General features: G+C 43.2%; 1 protein-coding gene and 1 pseudogene across 2 annotated transcripts; both read right to left on the reverse strand.

The window, feature by feature from the left end:
- Positions 1 to 2,161: 2,161 nt before the first annotated feature.
- LOC115129698 (transmembrane protein 237A-like) lies at positions 2,162 to 12,153 on the reverse strand. Of its 2 annotated transcripts, none has more exons than XM_029660344.2 (14): positions 11,978 to 12,153; positions 11,721 to 11,762; positions 10,369 to 10,400; positions 10,244 to 10,254; positions 10,061 to 10,132; positions 9,671 to 9,805; positions 5,787 to 5,886; positions 5,124 to 5,281; positions 4,735 to 4,858; positions 4,454 to 4,645; positions 4,075 to 4,148; positions 3,853 to 3,940; positions 3,581 to 3,702; positions 2,162 to 3,062 (listed from the first exon to the last, which is right to left on the reverse strand). In XM_029660344.2, the coding sequence occupies exons 1-14, from the start codon at positions 11,996 to 11,998 to the stop codon at positions 2,998 to 3,000; spliced, it is 1,236 nt and encodes a 411-aa protein (XP_029516204.1). In that variant the 5' UTR covers positions 11,999 to 12,153; the 3' UTR covers positions 2,162 to 2,997. The 2 variants fall into 2 exon arrangements, with proteins under 2 accessions (XP_029516204.1, XP_029516202.1); XM_029660342.2 differs by having other exon boundaries at positions 9,671 to 9,808.
- A 116-nt stretch (positions 12,154 to 12,269) lies between these two features.
- On the reverse strand, positions 12,270 to 22,746 carry LOC115129699 (MAGUK p55 subfamily member 4-like; annotated as a pseudogene).
- Between the last annotated feature and the right edge of the window lie 240 nt (positions 22,747 to 22,986).

Genomic DNA, 22,986 nt, shown 5'->3' on the forward strand with positions numbered 1-22,986 from the left:
GTTGGAAATCGCAAATTAAACAATAAGTGGTTTGGAAGGAATCGGTGACAGTGGCTAACTGCAAGCATTGCAACTGGAAAGTTGAGAATAAACGAGCTCAGACTGGGAAAATGCATTTTGAATGTTCATCCAAATCCAACTCGGAATTGTAAATCCGGCCTCTTTGTCTTCCTTTGATGACAAAAGTTGCCCACGAAGGACCGTCGCGCCACCTCCCTGTTCAAGTGAGCACATCACAACAAGGTGAGTCCAAAAATGTCTTATATGCTGCTGCATAAATGATGTAATATGCCAGGAAGATATGTATACTGTAGCTAAGAAAGTAATACTACGGGTATGTTGTGAAGTAAGCTTTTAGTAGCCCATGTGCCTCACCCTAATAATTTGGTCTATTTTCACCTTTTAATTTCGCCTAAAATTACTGTTCTGACTCGGTGGTGCACATGTAGCCTGTAACCTGTTTTTGAGAAATGTAATAATCGAATATTGTAAGCGCTTTCATTGTCGGCTAATATGCCCCCTTTATTTATCCTAAGATTCTGACTTGGTGTACAGGGAAAACACTGTAAGAATGGCCCATGTTCTGAATTTTGTCGCTGTACATTTCAAAAGTGCTTAATAAATAGTTATATTGTCTAAATCAGTCCTGGCTCACTCATTAATGTATTAATCGAAATTACGGATTGCATCTTATCTGCTTGCTGTCCCTTATGCCATAATTTGTACATCTCAATTGTCAGTAGAAACCACATTTGTTTAAAGCAAGTCAGCTATATCAGCTATGTTTTTTTTAAGGCAGTAAATGTGGCTGAATGAACTGTTTCGCTGCCAGACACACAGTGTTGCCAATTTAGCGACTTTGTCTCTATATTTAGCGAGTATTCAGACCCCTCTAGCGACACATTTTCAAAAAAGTGACTAGCGACTTCTTCTGGTGTTATTGGACTTTTATTGTTATTGGACCCCCGTCGCAAAACACTCACAGGCGGCCCAGTCCTCGCGCAGCAGGCCCTCCCAGCTTCAGTCAGAGCACACCAGTATTTCTACTTGCACATCCTCATCTGCACATATATCACTCCAGTGTAAATTCCTAAATTGTAATTACTTCGCCACTATTGGCCTATTTATTGCCATACCTCCTTATTTCATTTGCACACACTATATACAGAATTGTTTCTATTGTGTTATTGACTGTACGTTTGTTTATCCCATGTGTAACTCTGTGTTGTTGTCGCACTGCTTTGCTTTATCTTGGCCAGGACGCAGTTGTAAATGAGAACTTGTTCTCAACTGGCCTACCTGGTTAAATAAAGGTGAAATAAAACAAATACAAGTGAATAAAGTTGAATCCCCCATCCTACAATGAATGTTAAGACGATTATGACAATTTTTTTCAAATATCAGTTATTGTCCATCATTGTTGGTTACACGACTATTGTTCCAGCCCTAGTTCCAGTGCAACACATTTTATAGGATTCGATTTAGTGGTGTGGTAATGATCTGGTTTAATGGTGTTTTATACAGAGCCTTCCGAATGAATTCACTCCCCTCGATTTTTTTCCCAAATAAATTGTGTTACAGTCTGAATTTAAATGGATTAAATGTAGATGTTTTTGTGTCCCTGGGCTACACACAATAGCCTATAATGTCAAAGTGGAATTCTTTAAAAAAAAAAATGTTTACTAATTAATATAAAATGAAAAGCTGAAATGTCTTGAGTCAATAAGTGTTCAACCCCAATAAGTGTTCAACCCCCAAGCCTAAAGTTCAGGAGTAAAAATGTGCTTAAGTCACATAAGTGGCATGGACTCAGTATGCAATAAGTTTTTAACGTGATTTTTGAACGGCTACCTTGTCTCTGTATCCCACATATACAGATAATTGTAAGGTCCCTCAGTCGAGCAGTGAATTTCAAACACAGATTCAATCACAATGACCAGGGAGGTTTTCCAATGCCTCGCAAAGAAGGACACCTATTGGTAGATGAGAGGTATAAATAAAAAGCAGATATTGAATATCCGTTTGCACACGGTGAAGTTATTAATTATACTTTGGATGGTGTATCAATACACCCAGTCTCTACAAAGATACATGCGACCTTACTAACTCAGTTGCCAGAGAGGAAGAAAACCTCTCAGGGATTTCACCATGAGGCCAATAGTGAGTTTAAAACAGTTAAGAGTTTAATGGCTGTGACAGAAAACTGAGAATGGATCAACAACATTGTAGTCACTCCACAATACTAACCTAATTGACAGTAAAAAGGAAACCTGTACAGAATACAAATATTTCAAAACATGCATCCTGTTTGCAACAAGGCACTAAAGTAATACTGCAAAAAATGTTGCAAAGCAATTAACTTTTGGTCCTGAATACAAAGTGTTACGTTTGGGGCAAATCCAATAACATATTACTGAGTACCATTCTCCATATTGTCAAACATAGTGGTGGCTGCAGCATGTTATGGGTATGCATGTAATCATTAAAGACTGGGGAGTTTTTCCAGGTAAAAAAATGTACGGAATGGGTACAGGCAGAATTCTAGAGAAAAACCTGGTTTCAGTCTGCTTTCTTCCACACTGGGAGATTAATTCACCTTTCAGCAGGACAATAACCTAAAACACAAGGCCAAATCTACACTGGAGTTGCTTACCAAGAAGACCCTGAATGTTCCTGAGTGGCTGAGTTACAGTTTTGACTCATGAATACTTTCTGAAGGCACTGTATTTAATGGTGTGGTATATAACAAGACACATGCTGTTTCAGGTCAATACACTGCAAATGGTATGTTTGGTTTAAAGTCCATAAAATGACATATCAGTGGGATAACATTTTTATTATTTCCAATGGTAATCAATACATTTGACAAAACAAGCACACATTTGGGTCATACAAAAATAAACTGCTTATTACCTCAAACAAGGTATACATTTTGTGTTAGCTGATAAAATACAGCACAAAAAAAGATGTGCAAGAAAAACATGGAAATACTATTCCTCAAGTAGACATTTCTGATTTCTCCTCTGGTCTCAAGGACTCGATCTCCATAGCCATTAGGAATCCTGGTTTGGAGGTAAGTGGAGAGAGAGATTGGCAGCCCATGTCACTTCTAAAGGCAACTGACATACAAAGCTTTTATACACATGAAAAATGAAAACACATCTCTGAAGGGACTTTAACATGTGCGTCATTCGGGAAGGTTGCTGAGTGTGTGTACAATCCAGTCAAATTGCTGTGGTCTGTCTGAGGTGCTTTGTCCCTTCTAGTAATTATATTTCTATGGTGTATACAATTTCAGTATGGTGTATCCAAAACATATTAAACAATTTATATAGATACGTATTGAGACCGCGGTAACATATAGGACCGAGCACGTCAACAATGTCTGCCGCAATTTATCTACGCCTGAGTAGGTGGTGTTGTTTTCAGTAGACCTTTTTCTGTCGTCTCTGTTTATTGTGACTGTTGTGCAGTAAGTCTTGGTCAATGTCATGTGGAACTATGTCTGTGGAAATGTTAAGTTGCTGTTTGTTCAATTAAATCTACAAAACCTAAATTTAAAAAACTACTTCAGCCGCACCTTCGGTGTAGTCCATCTCAGGCCTAGTGGAGATGAAGATCCAGGCCATTCCTACCAGCACAGCCACCACCAGGTTCACTATGATCCACGGATTCAGGATCTGGTGCTCTGACCCAGGAGGCCTGGGGAGGAGAGGGGTTGTAAAAGTCCCAATGCTTTGTTTGTTTGTTTGGCTGGAAAAGTGATATTGCTGAGTAAGATAATTAATATACAAGAACCAACTTAGAACTACATGTTAATATCAAGACAATAAGAACAGTAAGTTAACACACCATAAGGTCTCGTTAGCACTGGGGTACAGGTTGATGCGGTCACTGGTCATCTGCTGGCTGAGAGAGAGGACCAGAGATGAGAAGTACACTGCAGGAGGAGAGGGAAAGTTACCTCAAGGCCAGAGAGTCAAAGTGCTTGCATCATAGGCTGCATCATATACAGGTTGGCTCCGTCTGTCCTGAATGAATTGAGTAACATACTGTAAAGATGTGTTCACTCACAAAAAGAGGCTAGAGCAACTGGGTCCAGGGTGACAAACTCTCTCATAGCCATGGCGCCTTTGGCCAGATTCACCCTGAAATGGAAAGAGAATGAGTCTCTCTCCACACACACACACACTGGGGAGGGACGGGGCACATTGGGGTTTGTTGTAAAATGTGCAAGCCTGTAGCTAGAGAAAGTAGATGTGTGTATGTGTGTGTGTGTTTGTGGGGGGGTCCATTGATGGAATAGAATGGCAGTGTGTTGTATACATACACACACAAACACCTCCTAGCTCTAGCCACAGGCTTCCCATATTTTCACAACAATGGCCACATTTATTTTGGGCCTGACCCCAGTGTGCCACACACAGACTCCCACTCGCTCTACCCTCCTTACCTGTCAAAGGCTGACACGGTGCTTATTGCCAGTAGCAGGTAGAAGAGAGACTGTGCAGGGTAGGCCAGGCTGTGGTACTGCTGCAGTAGGTTAGGCAGAGTAGTGAGATGTTTTCCTGCCAGGGCATAGATCACTATGATGTTCCACACTGCATAGCCTGCTAGGAAGCCGTGGCAGAACAGCCCAACCCCCCTGTACATTAGAGAGATAAAGAGACGTGAGATAGAGGGAGCACACACACACACACAGTCTTCCAAACAGACACCTGCACACACACACACCTGAAGCCACCATGTACCCTAACAGACACATCCTTGGTGGTCCACATCTGCTGGATGTCCACGAAGTTGTCCACCTGATCGCTGGACTTCGGTCTGTCTGACCGATCGGCCGCTTGAAACCTCTCTGAAAGTAAAACAACACATCATTACCCAACATAGAACACAGGACACACAAGGATGTCCAAATAATTCATACAAGGCCAATTTTTCCAGACACAGAAACAAGACTAGTCCTCGACCAAGTAAAGCTTCCAATGGAGGTTTTCCATTGAAATTGCTTCATAGTCCAGGACTAGGTTAATTATTCTGTGTCCTGGAAATCAACCTATACTCTTAAACTCTACCATGTCCAGCTAACATAAAATAACAGAAGGAAGGGGGACACTCACTGCTCCTCTCGACAAACACCTTCCCCACAGGCTGGCTCTGTCCCAGGGGAGCAGAGAACAGGGAATGCCGGGGGACGGGTGGCTGAGAGTCTGTGATGATGTCATCGTCCTCTACATGAAGCTCGTTGACGTACTGTGTCTCTGACACTTTCGACTTCCTAGGGAGTTATCACGAAAAAAGAAAGAAAGAACAAAAGAGAGGGAAACTGAGCTCATTAATAAAGCACATCATAATAGAACCATATAAGTGAAAACATACCACACATTTTACTCTACACCATAAATCAATCAAATTTGATTTGTCACATACATGTGATTAGTAGATGTTATTGTGGGTGTAGCGAAATGCAGTAATATGCAGTAATATCTAACAAATTACACAACATATACCCAATAGACACAAATCTAAGTTGGAATGAATTATATACATCATATGGACGAGCAATGTCAGAGTGGGACGGACTAAGATACCGTAGAATAATATAGAAAACAGTATATACATATGAAATGAGTAATACAAGATATGTAAACATTAAGTGAACGAGATACCGTAGAATAGTATAGAAAACAGTATATACACATGAGATGAGTAATGCCAGATATGTAAACATTAAGTGACTAAGATACCGTAGAATAGATAGGCCATATTACAGTGTCTCTTACTTCTTTCTCTTGTTTTTTTTGGTCACTTCTTCCCCTGCCTCTGCTGTGTTCTGGACCAGTCCATCCCCGTTCACCAGGTCAGCCTGGTCATCCTCCAGGTCTGAGACACAAACAAGCCAACGAACAACGCTCCACATGTAACTTAATACATTTCACAAATACAGTAAGTAAAACTATGACATATATATGGCCTATAAATGGTTTTGGTAAAACAGAACGGAATGTATTGAATATAAGTGTAATATAATCTTAACCATGCAGAAGTGATAGAAAAAATAATACACAATCAAGATCATGTTTGAGTTAAAAGTAGGAAGAGTAGGTATATGGTTCCCCTGAGGCATGTTGTTTACCTATAGTCAAGTCAGAAGTTTACATACACTTAGGTTGGAGTCATTAAAACACATTTTTCAACCACTCCACAAATTTCTTGATAACAAACTATAATTTTGGAAAGTCAGTTAGGCTATCTACTTTGTGAATGACAAGTAATTTTGCCAACAATTGTTTACAGACAGATTATTTCACTTATAATTCACTGTATCACAATTCCAGTGGGTCAGAAGTTTACATACGTTAAGTTGACTGTGCCTGTAAACAGCTTGGAAAATTTCAGAAAATGTAATGGCTTTAGAAGCTTCTGATAGGCTAATTGACATCATTTGAGTCCATTGGAGACTTGCCTGTGCATGTATTTCAAGGCCTACCTTCAAACTCAGTGCCTCTTTGCTTAACATCATGGGAAAATCTAAAGAAATCAGCCAAGACATCAGAGAATAAAACTGTAGACCTCCACAAGTGTAGTTCATCCTTGGGAGCAATTTCCAAACGCCTGAAGGTACCACGTTCATCTGTACAAACAATAGTACGCAAGTATAAACACCATGGGACCATGCAGCCGTCATACCGCTCAGGAAGGAGATGCGTTCTGTCTCCTAGAGATGAACGTACTTTGGTGCGAAAAATGAAAATCATTCCCAGAACTACAGCAAAGGAGCATGTGAAGATGCTGGAGGAAACAGGTACAAAAGTATCTATATCCACAGTAAAAAGAGTCCTATATCGACAGAACCTAAAAGGCCACTCAGCAAGGAAGAAGCCACTGCTCCAAAACCGCCATAAAAAAGCCAGACTACGGTTTGCAACTGCACATGGGGACAAAGATTGTACTTTTTGGAGAAATGTCCTCTGGTCTGATGAAACAAAACAGATCTATTTGGCCATAATGACCATTGTTATGTTTGGAGGAAAAAGGGGGATGCTTGCAAGCCGAAGAACACCACCCCAACTGTGAAGCACGGGGGTGGCAGCATCATGTTGTGGGGGTGCTTTGCAGCAGGAGTGACTGGTGCACTCCACAAAATAGATGACATCATGAGGAGGAAAATTACGTGGATATATTGAAGCAACATCTCAAGACATCAGTCAGGAAGTTAAAGCTTGGTCGCAAGCTTCCAAATGAACAATGACCCCAAGCCTACTTATAAAGTTGTGGCAAAATGGCTTAAGGACAACAAAGTCAAGGTATTGGAGTGGCCATCACAAAGCACTGACCTCAATCCCATAGAAAATGTGTGGGCAGAACTGAAAATGCGTGTGCGAGCAAGGAGGCCTACAAACATGACTCAGTTACACCAGCTCTGTCAGGAGGACTTATTGTGGAAAGCTTGTGGAAGGCTACCCGGAACATTTGACCCAAGTTAAACAATTTAAAGGCAATGCTACCAAATACTAATTGAGTGTATGTAAACTTCTGACCCACTGGGAATGTGATGAAAGAAAAAAAGCTGAAATAAATCATTTTCTCTACTATTATTCTAACATTTCACACTAAAATAAAAAGTGGTGATCCTAACTGACCTATGACAGGGAATTTTTTACTAGGATTAAATGTCAGGAATTGTGAAAAACTGAGTTTAAATGTATTTGGCTAAGGTGGATGTAAACTTCCGACTTCAACTGTATAGTCAAGCATGTTGTTTACCTATAGTCAGGCATGCTGTTTACCTATAGCCAGCCATTTGTTTACCAATAGTCAGGCATGCTGTTTACCTATAGTCAGGCATGTTGTTTACCTATAGCCAGCCATTTGGTTACCTATAGTCAGGCATGCTGTTTACCTATAGTCAGGCATGTTGTTTACCTATAGCCAGCCATTTGTTTACCAATAGTCAGGCATGCTGTTTACCTATAGTCAGGCATGTTGTTTACCTATAGCCAGCCATTTGGTTACCTATAGTCAGGCATGTTGTTTACCTATAGCCAGCCATTTGGTTACCTATAGTCAGGCATGTTGTTTACCTATAGTCAGGCATGTTGTTTACCTATAGTCAGGCATGTTGTTTACCTATAGTCAGGCATGCTGTTTACCAATAGTCAGGCATGCTGTTTACCAATAGTCAAGCCTGCTGTTTACCTATAGTCAGGGGTGTTGTTTACCTATAGTCAGGCATGCTGTTTACCTATAGTCAGGCATGCTGTTTACCTATAGTCAGGGGTGTTGTTTACCTATAGTCAGGCATGCTGTTTACCTATAGTCAGGCATGTTGTTTACCTATAGTCAGGCATGTTGTTTACCTATAGTCAGACATGCTGTTTACCTATAGTCAGGCATGTTGTTTACCTATAGTCAGGCATATTGTTTACCTATAGTCAGGCATGTTGTTTACCTATAGTCAGGCATGTTGTTTACCTATAGTCAGGCATGTTGTTTACCTATAGTCAGGCATGCTGTTTACCTATAATCAAGCCTGTTGTTTACCTATAGTCAGGCATGCTGTTTACCTATAGTCAGGCATGCTGTTTACCTATAGTCAGGCATGCTGTTTACCTATAGTCAGGCATGTTGTTTACCTATAGTCAGGCATGCTGTTTACCTATAGTCAGGCATGTTGTTTACCTATAGTCAGGCATGTTGTTTACCTATAGTCAGGCATGCTGTTTACCTAGTCAGGCATGTTGTTTACCTAGTCAGGCATGTTGTTTACCTATAGTCAGGCATGTTGTTTACCTATAATCAAGTCTGTTGTTTACCAATAGTCAGGCATGCTGTTTACCTATAGTGAGGCATGCTGTTTACCTATAGTCAGGCATGCTGTTTACCTATAATCAGGCATGTTGTTTACCTATAGTCAGGCATGTTGTTTACCTATAGTCAGGCATGTTGTTTACCTATAGTCAGGCATGTTGTTTACCTATAGTCAGGCATGTTGTTTACCTATAGTCAGGCATGTTGTTTACCTATAGTCAGGCATGTTGTTTACCTATAGTCAGGCATGTTGTTTACCTATAGTTAGGCATGTTGTTTACCTATAGTTAGGCATGTTGTTTACCTATAATCAAGTCTGTTGTTTACCAATAGTCAGGCATGCTGTTTACCTATAGTCAGGCATGCTGTTTACCTATAATCAGGCATGTTGTTTACCTATAGTCAGGCATGTTGTTTACCTATAGTCAGGCATGTTGTTTACCTATAGTCAGGCATGTTGTTTACCTATAGTCAGGCATGTTGTTTACCTATAGTCAGGCATGTTGTTTACCTATAGTCAGGCATGTTGTTTACCTATAGTCAGGCATGTTGTTTACCTATAGTTAGGCATGTTGTTTACCTATAGTTAGGCATGTTGTTTACCTATAATCAAGTCTGTTGTTTACCAATAGTCAGGCATGCTGTTTACCTATAGTCAGGCATGCTGTTTACCTATAATCAGGCATGTTGTTTACCTATAGTCAGGCATGTTGTTTACCTATAGTCAGGCATGTTGTTTACCTATAGTCAGGCATGTTGTTTACCTATAGTCAGGCATGTTGTTTACCTATAGTTAGGCATGCTGTTTACCTATAGCCAGACATGTTGTGTGGCTATAGTGATATTTGTTGTTTACCTACGGTCGCTGCCTTTTTCTTCTTCCTCCTTCTCTGTGGTGCAGCTTCCGGCGAATCGGGGGTCAAGGCCTGGATGACCTCAGATGACCTGCGACTGCTCAGACCCCCCACCTGGGCCATCTCCATCCCTGAGTCTGCTGCACATACAAAACAACACAACTCTCTTATTATATACTTGAGGTGTACTTACCATGTGGTTCAAGTCATTACTAGTACTTTAACTATATATACATGATTATTTGACAGTGGAATGCAAGCTTTATAGTTAACCCATAGCCTGAAACTTAAAGGCAAAGTGCCTCCAAAATCTGGAACAACGCTGTTCACCAGCAGTTCAACAGAAGGAGCTCCCGAGAACTATTCCTTGGAAATATTCCTTTTCCACCCACCCTCTGGGCTTTCAACACCATCCACCTGACTCTTCGACTTCTTCCTGTTTCTTTTAGGGACCGGCATCTCGTCTACATAGGAGACAAATCAGGTAAAGAAAACTATATCCAAGCCAGCAGCGCCAACCAATATTCAATAGTTAAATGATCTATTACAACATCCTTCTGAAGGCAACTCATCACCTGTATCTTGACTTCATGCAGTTGTTCAAATGCCATACATATAAAAGGGAAAGAGAGAGAGAGATGTTCTGCTGGGATAAATGAGTTGAAACAGTATCGCAACAGCATAAGGAGGCGAGACTCACCTTGACATGGGGGGCAGGGCACGCTGTCCACGCTAAAGAGGACAAGGAAGAAGAGAATGAGGCTTGGCCAACATCTTACATAACACACCTTAATGATTCCTTAATATACTTCATTACTTTCACTTATTTAACCTTTATTTAACTAGGCAAGTCAGTTTAAGAACAAATTCTTATTTACATTGACGGCCAACCCCCCCGGCTGAACACTCCCCTAACCCAGACAACGCTGGGCCAATTGTGAGCTGCCCTATGGGACTCCCAATCACGGCCGGTTATGACACAGCCTGAGAACAAACCAGGGTCTGTAGTGACGCCTCTAACACTGCAATGCAGTGCCTTAGACTGCTGCGCTCTTGGGAGGCCCTCAATCCATACATGCCAAGAGATAGGATCAGAGGGGAACCAAGGAACAATGGAACCAAGCAAGTGGTTGTACAAAGCGCTCTCCAAAACTTGCTTTCAAAGTAGATAACACTCCCAGTCACAAACAGTACATTTCTCCAATTGATCTCAACTAGAGGTCGATCGATTATGATTTTTCAACGCAGATGAAAAATTAATCGACCATTCCGATTAATCGTTCGACCTCTAATCTCAACAATAAAATCCTCCAAAACTCAACAACCTGGACTCAGAAAACAGAGTCCTTCTCGTACAGAGAGAAGATCCAGCAGCACCAGGGCCCGGTTTCCCAAAACTAGGCCCAGGACTGTGTATGAGAGAGAACTTACCGTGATTTGTTTTCTCACCATTCCACCCAAGAATCAGAAAGGGCTCTGAGGATATTCCTGTGCCACAGCCTTGGTGGCACTGCCTAATCCTGGGCTAAATCTGCAGTATGCATCTGCCAAGGTACTGGAATACCAACCAATCCAGGCATAGATCAGATCAGACTATTCAGACTTCAGGGATTTGACCCCTTGAGGTGAAAGTGAAGACCCTCAACAAAAATAGCCTAGAGTAAACTACAACACCTTTATTTATGCAATAATTTGGTGTAAGAACAATGTTGATGATTATTAAGGCCGTATTTAATTTCCCTCTCATATTGGGCCAAAGTTTTGAAGTGACATAAGCTACACCTCTTCATGGTGTTGTTGACCTTAACCCCTAATGCTGTATGGTTCTGCAGCAAGGTCCCTGTTACACCCTCTCTGATTTGTTGTTGTTTGGCCCTCTGCAGGGTGCAGAAACCAGAGACCTATGAGAACTGGCCGTCTGAGAGCAGTCTTTTGACTGGGTTTGTGCTCATAGGCTACCAATGTGCTGCATACTAGCTAGTTACAAGTCGAAATACTCTTATGATATAGATGGTCGTGTAGGTGTAGTGGCGCATGCGCGGCTAATGGTACCTGTGGAAGAGGCGGGAGGTCCCTCCGTCGCATACTTTGTGCCTAAATAAATATTTGGATTAAAAAACAAACTGCACACACTGGGCAACTGGAATAGGACAAAAATCACTAGTTATAACGAATTTATGGATAAATAGTAATAGCTAACAAAGACAGAGCAAAATTATAACTAGCTGGTCAGCTAAATTAGCTAGCTAGCACATTTAGGCTAGAGCAACCTTGTGTTCCGACCTTTACAAGATTAGCAAGCTACATACCTGGAATCCTCCTATGTCCATTTCTGCGGGATACCCTATTAAAACAACCCCGAGAAGAGATAGCTAGTTAGCTACCTAGCTGTTAAAACGTTTTGGGCTTGTAACGTCCGCATGTTGGTAGCCACGGTGTTAACCAGACCACTTTGTTTACACTCGTTGCCTTGCCATTACAGTGATTTTTAGCTGAGAAAACAAAAAGGAACTTCCGGTTTTCAAAATAAAAGCCTGTCTTCTACACATGTTGACACAAAAAGTCACACAAACATATATTAAATAACACGCGTTCACACATAAAATTGTATTTTTAAAATTGGTAACAGTATACATCACATATTTTACCATTATTCCATATCCCATTATGTTACACAAACAAATATTATGTATAATAATAGCCTGGGATTACAGCCTGTGCTGAAAGTATCCTTCAGTACTATGAAAACATTGTGTTAAATGGTGAGCACACAACTCCACTAACTTGCTCACCTTCCTACTGAAGCATCGTACCAATCTAGAGCACTTGAATATACGTTCTTTGGCATTAACATTCATTTTATTAAATCAAATAAAAACATTAAGAAAGTACAGAAATTCAGCACGGACAATTATTTGCTCTGATTGTAAACGAAAGATGAGAAGTTAACCTACAACCTCTCATAGCGTACCTATGTAGCACATCAATACATTATCTCCAACTATGCACACAATTTCAGAGAAAAACAGACACATGATTTTTGGTTTAATCCAGCGCCATCATAGCCTTGAATAGGCAAATTAGTCAACAACAGATTCAAGCAGACACAAGGACAGTATCTATATGAGTCTCTCAAACTCACACTAAACAAAACAAAACAAGAAATCCAGTCTAAAACAAATTCCACTGAAGAGCAGAGGGCATCTTCAGAAGTAGCAGCCAAAGGTTACAGCCACTCCACATCCATGTTGTTCTCCATTCCCTCTTTTACGATGCCCTGTTTGTGATCATTTTATGTTCTCTCCTCTCTTCTCCTCATTTCTCATCAAAACTCCTCTGTGGGTCGTATCTAGTTGGCAGGAACCCACTTGTGTCTCGTCCTGAGCCCTCCTCACAGCCCTCAGTAACTGAACACAGGAGTCTTGCAGCCTGTCGTTCCCCATCACATTTTCGAAGAACTAGCAGGAGTGAAACTCCATCTTTCTGGCTGTCTCCTCAATCTCCTGGAAGTCTTCCTCCTGTTTGGAACAGAATAACATGACAGTTGGTCACTATCTTAACTACGGCATGATGGTCAGTATTTCAAACATTTGATCACCATGGGGATGGCATATTATTACCAGGTATCTTTGGAAAAAAAGAGGTTCAAACCGTGAGCGACTTCCTGGTCAATAAAAAAAAAGGAGAAATGATAATAAAACCATAAGAGGGCTTACTTTGAAAGGGATGTTGACGTAGTCATTTGTGGCGATCGGAGTGTCCTTTCTGGTCTCCTTCATTTGTTCTGCGGTGGGCGGCTTGATTCTGCTGGAAGAACCCCAGCAGGACTCACATGAGGCTCGATTTCGATGACACAGATCCTTCCACTGTTCAACACATCCTTCACAGCGTCAAAGCTTGTGCTGTAGAAATGACCTTTGTACTCCCCATTTTCCAGAAACATGGTTTAAAACAAATGCAACACAAAACCCCTGGCTTAATATCAGGTGGTCCACATTAATGTTATTAACTTACTTAATCCTCTTTGTCCCCATTCATGCGTTTGTGAGAGGAAAGTGATAAGCTGTTATTCAGTGAGTACCTACTTGTTGTTGTAAACCATGTTCTCAAACAGTTCTCTGTTGATGAAGTGATACTCTTTATCAGACTCCTCATGGCTCTTAGCGGCTCGTGTTGTGTCTGGAACAGGAAGGACAAATATTTCAGATGACATCATAGGAAGACAAGACGTCATATCATCATATCAAGACATCATAGGACAACATCAAACAAGACATTGATTGTATCCATGTCAACAATGGAAGAAAGTCAAATAGACTGGCAGGTTCACAGAGGTTAGGTGGTTTACTTACGAGGCACGGCCCCTTGAAAGGTCACTGGATTGATTTCGATTAACCGCCTGCGAAGTTCGCTCACTCCAATGCCAGAGGGACCTGAGAGAGAAGAACACACTTGTGAGGTCTCTGTCATGTCGTCACACATATTCTGCGCCAATACAAGTAGAGGCACACTGCCCATGTACAAAAACAGTGACACAACATGAATCATACTGCATTATTGTCCACAGAACCATTTACGCGTTAGCATGTACTCATGGCAGTCAATACATATTTGAATCTTGTGCCAATCTATTTGTGTAGCTGGTTAGTGCCAGACTGGTGAATTACCCACCAGGGTGACCAGGCGGTGCTTGTCCTGCGGGTTGCACTGGTATCGTACCACCTCTTCGTATGGGTTGTTGAGAGCACTGTAGCAGCTGCCGGAGCAGCGGGTGTAGCAGGACTGCTGACTGGAACCTGTGCTTAGGGACTGGCGCCGGCACAGACGCAGGCTACGTCTGAACCCAGTTAGATAGATCCCCTCGATGTTAGTGCTGAACTCACCCTCCTCTAGGAGCGGGTGGAAAAGGGAGGGGGAGAGCATGATAATGGGATGAATGTGTATGTCACTAGACATGGTGTTGGAGTTGATTCTAATTGAGATCAAAGGAGAGCAAGTTATGTTCACCTTCTCTTAGCTCCTCTCACATTCCAAATTGTAATTCAGAAATGATTGAGATAAAGTAAACAGTGTTATAGTTGAGTGATACTGTATTTTGTATACCACAGGCTACATGAATAACTTACTTCAACAAAGACTTACCTAAAAGATTCAAAATCTTCCTCATCTCTTAGAAAATAGAAGAAAAACATACAAAAAAATCCATTGTAGAGGAAATTCGGGAAATCTTACCAGCTTCATCACACTTTTCATCAATGGCCATCAGGTCTTTATCTGAAAGAGCCAAGTATGACCGGTCAGTGCAAAGTCAATAATGAAATGCACTAGATATACTTAAGTACGTGGACACCCTTTCAAATTAGTGGATTCGTCTATTTCAGTCACACCTGTTGCTGACAGATATATAAAATGGAGCACACAGCCATGCAATCTCCATAGACAAACATTAGCAGTAGAATGGCCTTACTGAAGAGCTCCGTTACTTTCAACGTGGCACCTTCATAGGATGCCACCTTTCCAACAAGTCAGCTCATCAAATGTCTGCCCTGCTAGAGCTGCCCCAGTCAACTGTAAGTGCTGTTACTGTGAAGTGGAAACGTCTAGGTGCAACAACGTGCCGCAAAGTGTTAGACCACACAAGCTCATAGAACGGGATCCCCTAGTGCTGAAGAGCGTAGCTCATAAAAATCGCCTGTCCTCTGTTGCAACACACACTACCAAGTTCCAAACTGCCTCTGCAAGAAATGTCAGCAGAAGAATTGTTTGTCGGGAGCTTCAGGAAATTCGTTTCCAAGGCTGAGTAGCTGCACACAAGCCTAAGATCACCATGCGCAATGCAACGCGTCAGCTGTAAAGCTCGCCGCTATTGGACTCTGACAGACAAATCTGGGTTTGGCAGATGCCAGGAGAACGCTACCTGCTCCAATGCATAGTGTCAACTGGTGGATAAGGAATATTGGTCTGGGGCTGTTTTTCATTGTTCGGGCTATGCCCCTTAGTTCCAGTGAAGGGAAATCTTAACGCTACAGCATACAATGACATTCTAGATGGTTCTGTGCTTCCAACTTTGTGACAACAGTTTGGAGAACTGCCCTTTCCTGTTTCACCATGACAATACCCCCTTGCAGAAAGTCAGGTCCATACAGAAATGGTTGTTCAAGATCAGTGTGGAAGAACTTGACTGGCCTGCACAAAGACATGACCTCAATCCTATTGAACACCTTTGGGATGAATTGGAACGCCGACTGCGAGCCCAACATCAGTGCCCGACCTCACTAATGCTCTTGTGGCTGAATGGAAGCAAGTCCCTGCAGTAATGTTCCAACATCTAGTGGAAAGCCTTCCCAGAAGAGTGGAGGATGTTATAGCTGCAAAGGGGAGACCAACTCCATATAATGTCCATGATTTTGGAATGAGATGTTCGACAAGCAGGTGTACACATACTGTACTTTTGGTCATGTAGTGTAACAATAACTTCCTCAAATTGAGAACTGGCACCATAAAAAAGGATCATAGTTCTTACCTTCATTCACAGTGCTTAATTCAGGTAAGCAAGAGGAATAAGATCATTGGGCATGTGTATTACTGTTATGGATATACAGTAATAATTGTTACCAGCTGCTTATAATTTGGTCTACAAGAGCTGAAAAGCCAGATGTAAAGATGAGTAGGGAACTCTACTCACAGGGTTTGATGCAGGCTGGTAGGGCTGAGACCACCAGAACTCTTTCTGTTTCCTCCTGAGCAGGTTGGTGGAGGGGATAAGTCCAGCGCAGGCCGAGGTGCTGGGTAGTTTCTTGGCCTGCCACCAGAGGGTGTCTGACTGGTCCACGATCTCCAGCAGGTCTCCCTTCCTGAAGTCCATACCTGCCTCGGCGCAGGGGATGGCGGGGTCCTGCTGGGGACTGTAGTCTGCCATGACAAGCACATACAGCTGGGACACAATACAACAGATAACAAGACACAAGGACAATGCAATGAAAATATCTTTACTACAACACTGAAGACAGGAACTGAGCCATAGGTTTTCTTGGTAATAGTAACCTCAAGAGAAAGACTTTGGTTTTGGTGCCATTATGGTTCAATCAGCTTACATGACTTGTCTGATACTGTTACCAGGGAAGGGTAGGTCGGTAAACATGCCATTACTCACTATCGTCTGGTTGCTGACTGGTTTATCTGTGATGGGAACCACTTTGAACACGAGAGTGCCTTGAGACCGGGCCTGTGGGTCCGAAGAAAGATAAACACACGATGTACATCACTGGTGGATAAAGACGTACTACAGACACTATCTGTGTTGACTGTGTGAAATGTGTGCATGTTTGGGCAGCCAGGCAGTGTTCTGCTACTCACCAGTGTCTCAATGACCTGCTCAGGCTCCAGGCCATCTACAGAGTAGCCATTCACCTCTGTGATCCTATCCCCTGCATGCAGCAGACCTAGAGGGAGAGGGGGGAGGGCACAAATGAGAAAGAAGAAACAGATTAAAGGCAGAGTGAGAGAGAGAGAGAGAGAGAGAGAGAGGTGGTCTCACCGCCACGGTCCGCCAGTCCTCCATGGATCATCCGTGCTAAAGATCTCCCCTGTTATCCCATTTCGCTTTATCGTGGCTCCCTAAGAGAGAGACAGAGAGGGGACATGAATCCAGGGTTAAAACCTTTTCCTGTAGCTCTCACACGTAGAGTGAGCTCCAAAAGTATTGGAACTTTGGCAAATGTTTAGTTGCTTTGGCTCTGTACTCCAGCACTTTTGTTTTTAAATGATGCAATGATTATGAGGTTAAAGTGCAGACTATCAGCTTAAATTTGCAGATGCACAAATACCATAGTTGTGCATCTAACTTTCTCACTCATCATTATTCATGATTCATTCAGGATTATCGTTAATCATGGTAGCATCCACATTAATGTACAAGTGTTTAAAAACATTATATTCTTATTTACAATAATAGTGACTCCAAAATGACACAATACATTATTTACCATTCTTCTATTGGGCACAAAATAATATGAAACACAAACATTACAAACAGGAAATGCATCCAACAAATGTTTAGACTCACAAGCTTGATGTAGTCATAGCGTGCTATGAATTTGGGACCAAATACTTCACTTTTTACTACTTTAATACACAAAAGTGAATGTGCAAAAACTGCTGTAATTTCTAAACGAATCACCCGATATGGATGAAAATAACCTCAAATTAAAGCTGACAGTCTGCACTTCAACCTCATTGTATCATTTCAAATCCAAAGTGCTGGAGTACAAAGTCAAAACAACAAACATTGTGTCACTGTCCAAATACTTTTGGAGCTCACTGCAAACGGAGAATTATCGCTGGGGTGGAACAGCAACAATGACACATTTGGCCAATTACAGGTTATGGAGGGTGTCATGTGATATGAGATGAAAACATCATGAGTCATCAAGGAATAATGGACATGCTTTATTTACAATTACAAAATGAAATAATGTGAAAATAACAGATGACATTCGGGAAACAGAGTAGCATGAAACACAGGCGGACGGCTTGAGGATGGAAACGCAACAATGAAAATAGCCAACACATAACAATTGCGGGATGAATGGGGGCGACATGATGGTGATGAAGATAACAGAAGAAAGGTTAAATGCCTTTTGAAGCCGAGATCTCTGAGGGAATCTTGAGGAGAGGACCATTCCCTGAAGCAGAGGAATATAAGATCTCCTGAAGATACCAGAGCACCACTGTCCTCCTGGCTGGTTCACTTCCTCTTCTTCTTCTTCTTCTTCTTCCCCTGGCTGGAGCTGGAGCAGCAGCCAGTCTTGTTGTGGTTGGGGGCGGGTGGGGCAGGTGGTGGAGGTGTTGAGAGGCTGTTGGAGAGGTAGGGTTGCTGGGGCTGGGGTTCCACATGCTTCTTTTGAGATGTGGGGGAAGCACCAACATGCTTTTTGGGAGACATAGGCGGAACCCTGGTCTTCAACCCTGCTTTGGGTGACCCATTACAGGCTGGGGACCGAGGCTGAGAGATCTTCCCCTGGGATGTGGATATGCCATCCATAGAGCCAGTGAAGGAGCTGGAGGAGGAGGAAGAGGTGTACAGGGAGCATACTCTGGACTGGTGTGAAAGGGATGTCTGAGTCTTCAAGCTGCTGGCTGTGTGTTCTTGTACTCTGGCTGATATGTTGACTGGCAGGCTACTGCTGCTGGTTCCTCTGTGTGGTTCCGGTGTATCTGCTACCGCCCTCCTGGCAGCGATGAGTGTCTGCAGTCTGCTCACAACCTGGGCCAGCAGCGTCAGGGCCTGGGCATTCTCCTGGACACTCTCAGACATGCGCTCTGTGGCGGCGGCCATCTTCTGCCCCAGCAGCCGGACATCATTGGTGCTGCGCTCCATAGAGCTGGCAGCCTGCTGCACCGTGGACCTCAACTCATCCAGGCTCTTCTGCTTAGCCAGCTCCACAGGGGGGTTGAGAGGCATCTCATCTACCCGCCGATGCTGCATGGGGCTGGGAGGAGCCGTGCACACCCGGGGACTGACGCTGTAGCTCCGGAACCGCGGAGGAGTTCCATGGGAATGGTGGTAGTCACCCATGGAGAGATGGTATGCAGCCATGCAGGGAGGGGTGAGAGTCCGGGGCTGGAGGGGTGGATCGTGGTGTGGGAGAGGGGACAGGGTGTTGGCTGACTCTCTGTCTTCGTCGCTGTCTAGCTCCTCGATCACATTATCTCCAGAAGCAGGGAGGAGAGAGAGGTTGGAAAAAGGTCATCTATTAGCCTGAATTAGAGTAGAAGTTCCATTGTGTTGTATTACAATGTACTGAACTGATATGTATTGCAGTGTACAGCACTGTACAACTCATGGCAGTAGATACAGTATTGCATCATATTGTTTTCAGGGTCTTTTCAACTGTAGTTCTTACCAATCAGGACAGAGCTACAGACCGAGGGGGCAGAGCGATTAAGACCTTCTTTCCAGAGTTCATCAGTCTGGTACGTTCTGCAGTTACTCATTGGCTTAAAATGTGGCAGAGCGCGGGGCTTGGCCAGGGGTGGTGGACCCGCAGAAGATAGCAATTCAGCTGGTGGGTAGCTGACTCTCCTTGTGCTGGGCATGACTGGTCGCTCCCCGGGCACTACGTCCCCCAGAGCCCCCACACCGTGCCAGGGGCCCTCCACAGCCCTGGCCCCACCGTGGATCAACCTTCGGCGGGTCATCTTCCTCAGGGTATCCCAGCGACTGCGGATCCCCTCTCCCGAGCTCCTCTTTCAGGGGGAGAGACAGGGCGAGACAAGATTACCCCTGTGTGAGACCACAGATACCTCTATAGCCCTGAAATAGGGATCTGGGTACACAGGGTACTGCTAAAACTGTCTGCCACCAGGATTGGATTTAGATTTGTTCCAAATGGGTTCCAAATGGGTTCCAAAAGAGGTCGCAATGTCAGATGTGGATGGGTAGGAGCTTCCAAGTATATACAGCTTAATAACTATAGGAAAACATTTTGTGTTCAAATTGAGTGACTGGAAATTGTATATTTTGGTGTCCAAAACTGACCCATCCACTAATCATAAGCCATCCTGAAATGTTGAAGTATTAAAACCATCTCTACTACTATTACTCTGATTGAAGTCATCTGTCACACAATTTAACAATCAAACGAAGGACATGTTATGAAAGCCTCATCTGCTCTTTCTTACAGCTTCCGTCAGGTCCTCAGGAGTTGATGCTTTGCATGCGGTGTGCAGAAAGTACAACAGTTCTGTAACCTTGCAATAAAAACATTCAGTTGTATCCAATCCACGACTCACCAGCTGCTGCTTGTTCTTCACCAGACAGACTATCCTCATGGCCTCCTCATCGTCAGCGAGGTTGTCAGGGATAGGAGGCAGCACAGGGTCATAGTCCTTCTGGGCCACCGTATCATGGGCTGATGTCAGAGCCTAGGACAGAGCACAACTATTAAGTACATTCATTCATTCAGGCGGACTCAACACACATAAATAACTCACACAAGACCTTAGTTACTGCAACAACAGATACAAAGGTTAGGATCATAGGAGCCCTTGTTGCCTCAGGATCTCTCACCTGGAAATGTGGTCCCCTGAGGAGACTGTAAAGCTCCCTGGCCTCAGCAGAAGTGTTCCGAACTGTTCTCAGGTCAGCCAGAATCTAGGAGAGAAGCGGAAAGACGGGTTGGAACACTGACAGCAGCAGAGTGGACACAGGACAGGACTGACACCACTGACAAGCCAAAGAGGGAAGGAGGCAGGCAAAGCAGTAGAGGGAAAGGTCCTACCTGTTGGATGAGCTGTGTTGTGTAGGGTAGGAAGGGAGCAGCTGGCTCTCTCTGGTGTTGCCGCAGACACTCATACACCTGGGTGGTGCAGAGACAGAGAAAAGGTTAAACCTACACCCAGAACAAGACAAGAGTATGGACAAACACAAGTCAGGGGCACCCTCCACTCACTGGGTGGAGCAGAGACTGAGAAAAGGTTCAAACCTACACCCAGAACAAGACAAGAGTATGGACAAACACAAGTCAGAGACACCCTCCACTCACTGGGTGGAGCAGAGACTGAGAGAACGTAGAGATATGGTGAAATACAGCTTTCCTAAACCCCAGATGAGAGTATATCACAAACTAGACTCCCAGACTAACTTGGAGCAGAGACTTAAGCCTTGGGGCGTTGAGGAGGCTGTTTAGGAGCTTTGCCCCGTTGATTTCCTTATTGATGGAATGTTTCACCTCCTCTACCACGTCAGACAGGATCTGCCTTAGGCCTGGAGGACAACAGCAACAAAAACGTAAATCGTAAAGATGAACAACCATAGGATTATCACAACATACAGGAGAGAAGTGCATTGCCATCAGCTAGAGATTGAGAGAGAGGCTGTTTCCTATTACTGACCATGGTCACTCGGTCTAGGGGACGACATCACCCTCTCGGCTTCCACAGCCTGCCTCATGGTGATCACCCAGCACTGACTGCTGGAAATTCACCCCAACCCAGACATTGGAAAGAGAGAAATGAACAAAGAAAAATGTAATAATTGTATTTTATTTTTTTAAATAATCTTGTTTAGTAGTTCATCTAAAATGTGAATGATAACATCTAATCTTCGTACACATTTTAGATAACAATAACATATAATTTATCCTGAATAAAAAGACTCCATGTATAGTACATAGTCATCAGTTCTGCTATGATGGATGTCAACGGGGTGTTAATAACTTCCCAGGTAAAAACAGCCTCCACTGTCACACGTTCAAAGCCCTAGGGGTAATTTAAATGCCCTGAGTGTGAAATAAACTCAGGGTTCAAAGGTCAATGGCACACTTAAGCACTGTCTCTTCTAATTCCGTATTCTACGTGCTACCACCATGTCCCTGTGTGGGTCAATGTCACCCATTCAACAGAAAGAAAAAACAATACTGGTGATGTCGTGTTACATCTTAAACCGAAGTATGAGGATTTTTCATCATGTTCCTTGATGGATGGGTGCGGATAGATTGAGGGATGGGTGCGTCAATTGACTCTAATATGTAGTAATACTTGGATTAAAAACAGTGGATCCCCTTGATCGGAAAACAATGAAAATCCTGAAAACTGTCAGAGTGAGAGTCTACTGTATCTGGGCTCGGTGCCAACTATAAAAGACTTAACACACATTCCTGCGTGCGCACTACTTACCCCTGTTGTCTCCTTTCTTGCAGTCCCTTTGACCCGCTTCCTCAACCCTTAATATTTAGCTCCAGAGGAGGATTTGTCATCTGTATAATACAGTTCACCGATTTTTGCCGCAGAGTGAGAATCCCCAGGGGATCTGCTGGTAACAGGTCTGTGCTTTTACTACGTAGCGAGCCGGAAAGAAAGGAGAGAAGAGCGTAATCCTCTCTCTATCCCAGTTAATCCTGGGCGAGCCGTTGTCTCTCGCTCTCCGGAATTGACAGAAGCGTGTCCAACCTGCTGCTGGCCTGTCCAAGGCTATGCTACAGCTCTGCTTCCAAAGCTTCAACTCTTTCTGCTTATAAAACCCGCCAGACCGTGGCCCGATAAAGTTTATGTCCTAAATGGCACCCTTTTCCCTATACAGTGCACTACTTTTGACCAGAGCCCATCAACAGTTGTGCCCTATATAGGGAATAGGGTGCATTTGGGACGCATCCATGGTCACACAGCTATCCTGTGTTGAAAAGAGGGGATATCCCACAGCGTGTAATTAAACACATCACTGTACTGAGCTCCCAACAGCTGGAGGAAATGGGGACAGAACATGATGATGTCATTATATACTTTAGTACCCTACAACTACTTTTGCTTCTCTAACCAT

This window comes from Oncorhynchus nerka, linkage group LG5 (genome assembly GCF_034236695.1).
Source record: "Oncorhynchus nerka isolate Pitt River linkage group LG5, Oner_Uvic_2.0, whole genome shotgun sequence".
NCBI classification, from domain to species: domain Eukaryota; kingdom Metazoa; phylum Chordata; class Actinopteri; order Salmoniformes; family Salmonidae; genus Oncorhynchus; species Oncorhynchus nerka.

Bases quoted from the DNA above. Each gene is read 5' to 3' on its own strand.
- LOC115129698 (XM_029660342.2), bottom strand. From the start codon at position 11,998: ATGGACATAGGAGGATTCCAG. The intron at 11,763-11,977 runs GTATGTAGCTTG...ATATTTATTTAG, and splicing joins TGGACATAGGAGGATTCCAG to GCACAAAGTATGCGACGGAG. The intron at 10,401-11,720 runs GTACCATTAGCC...TGTCCTCTTTAG, and splicing joins ACCTCCCGCCTCTTCCACAG to CGTGGACAGCGTGCCCTGCC.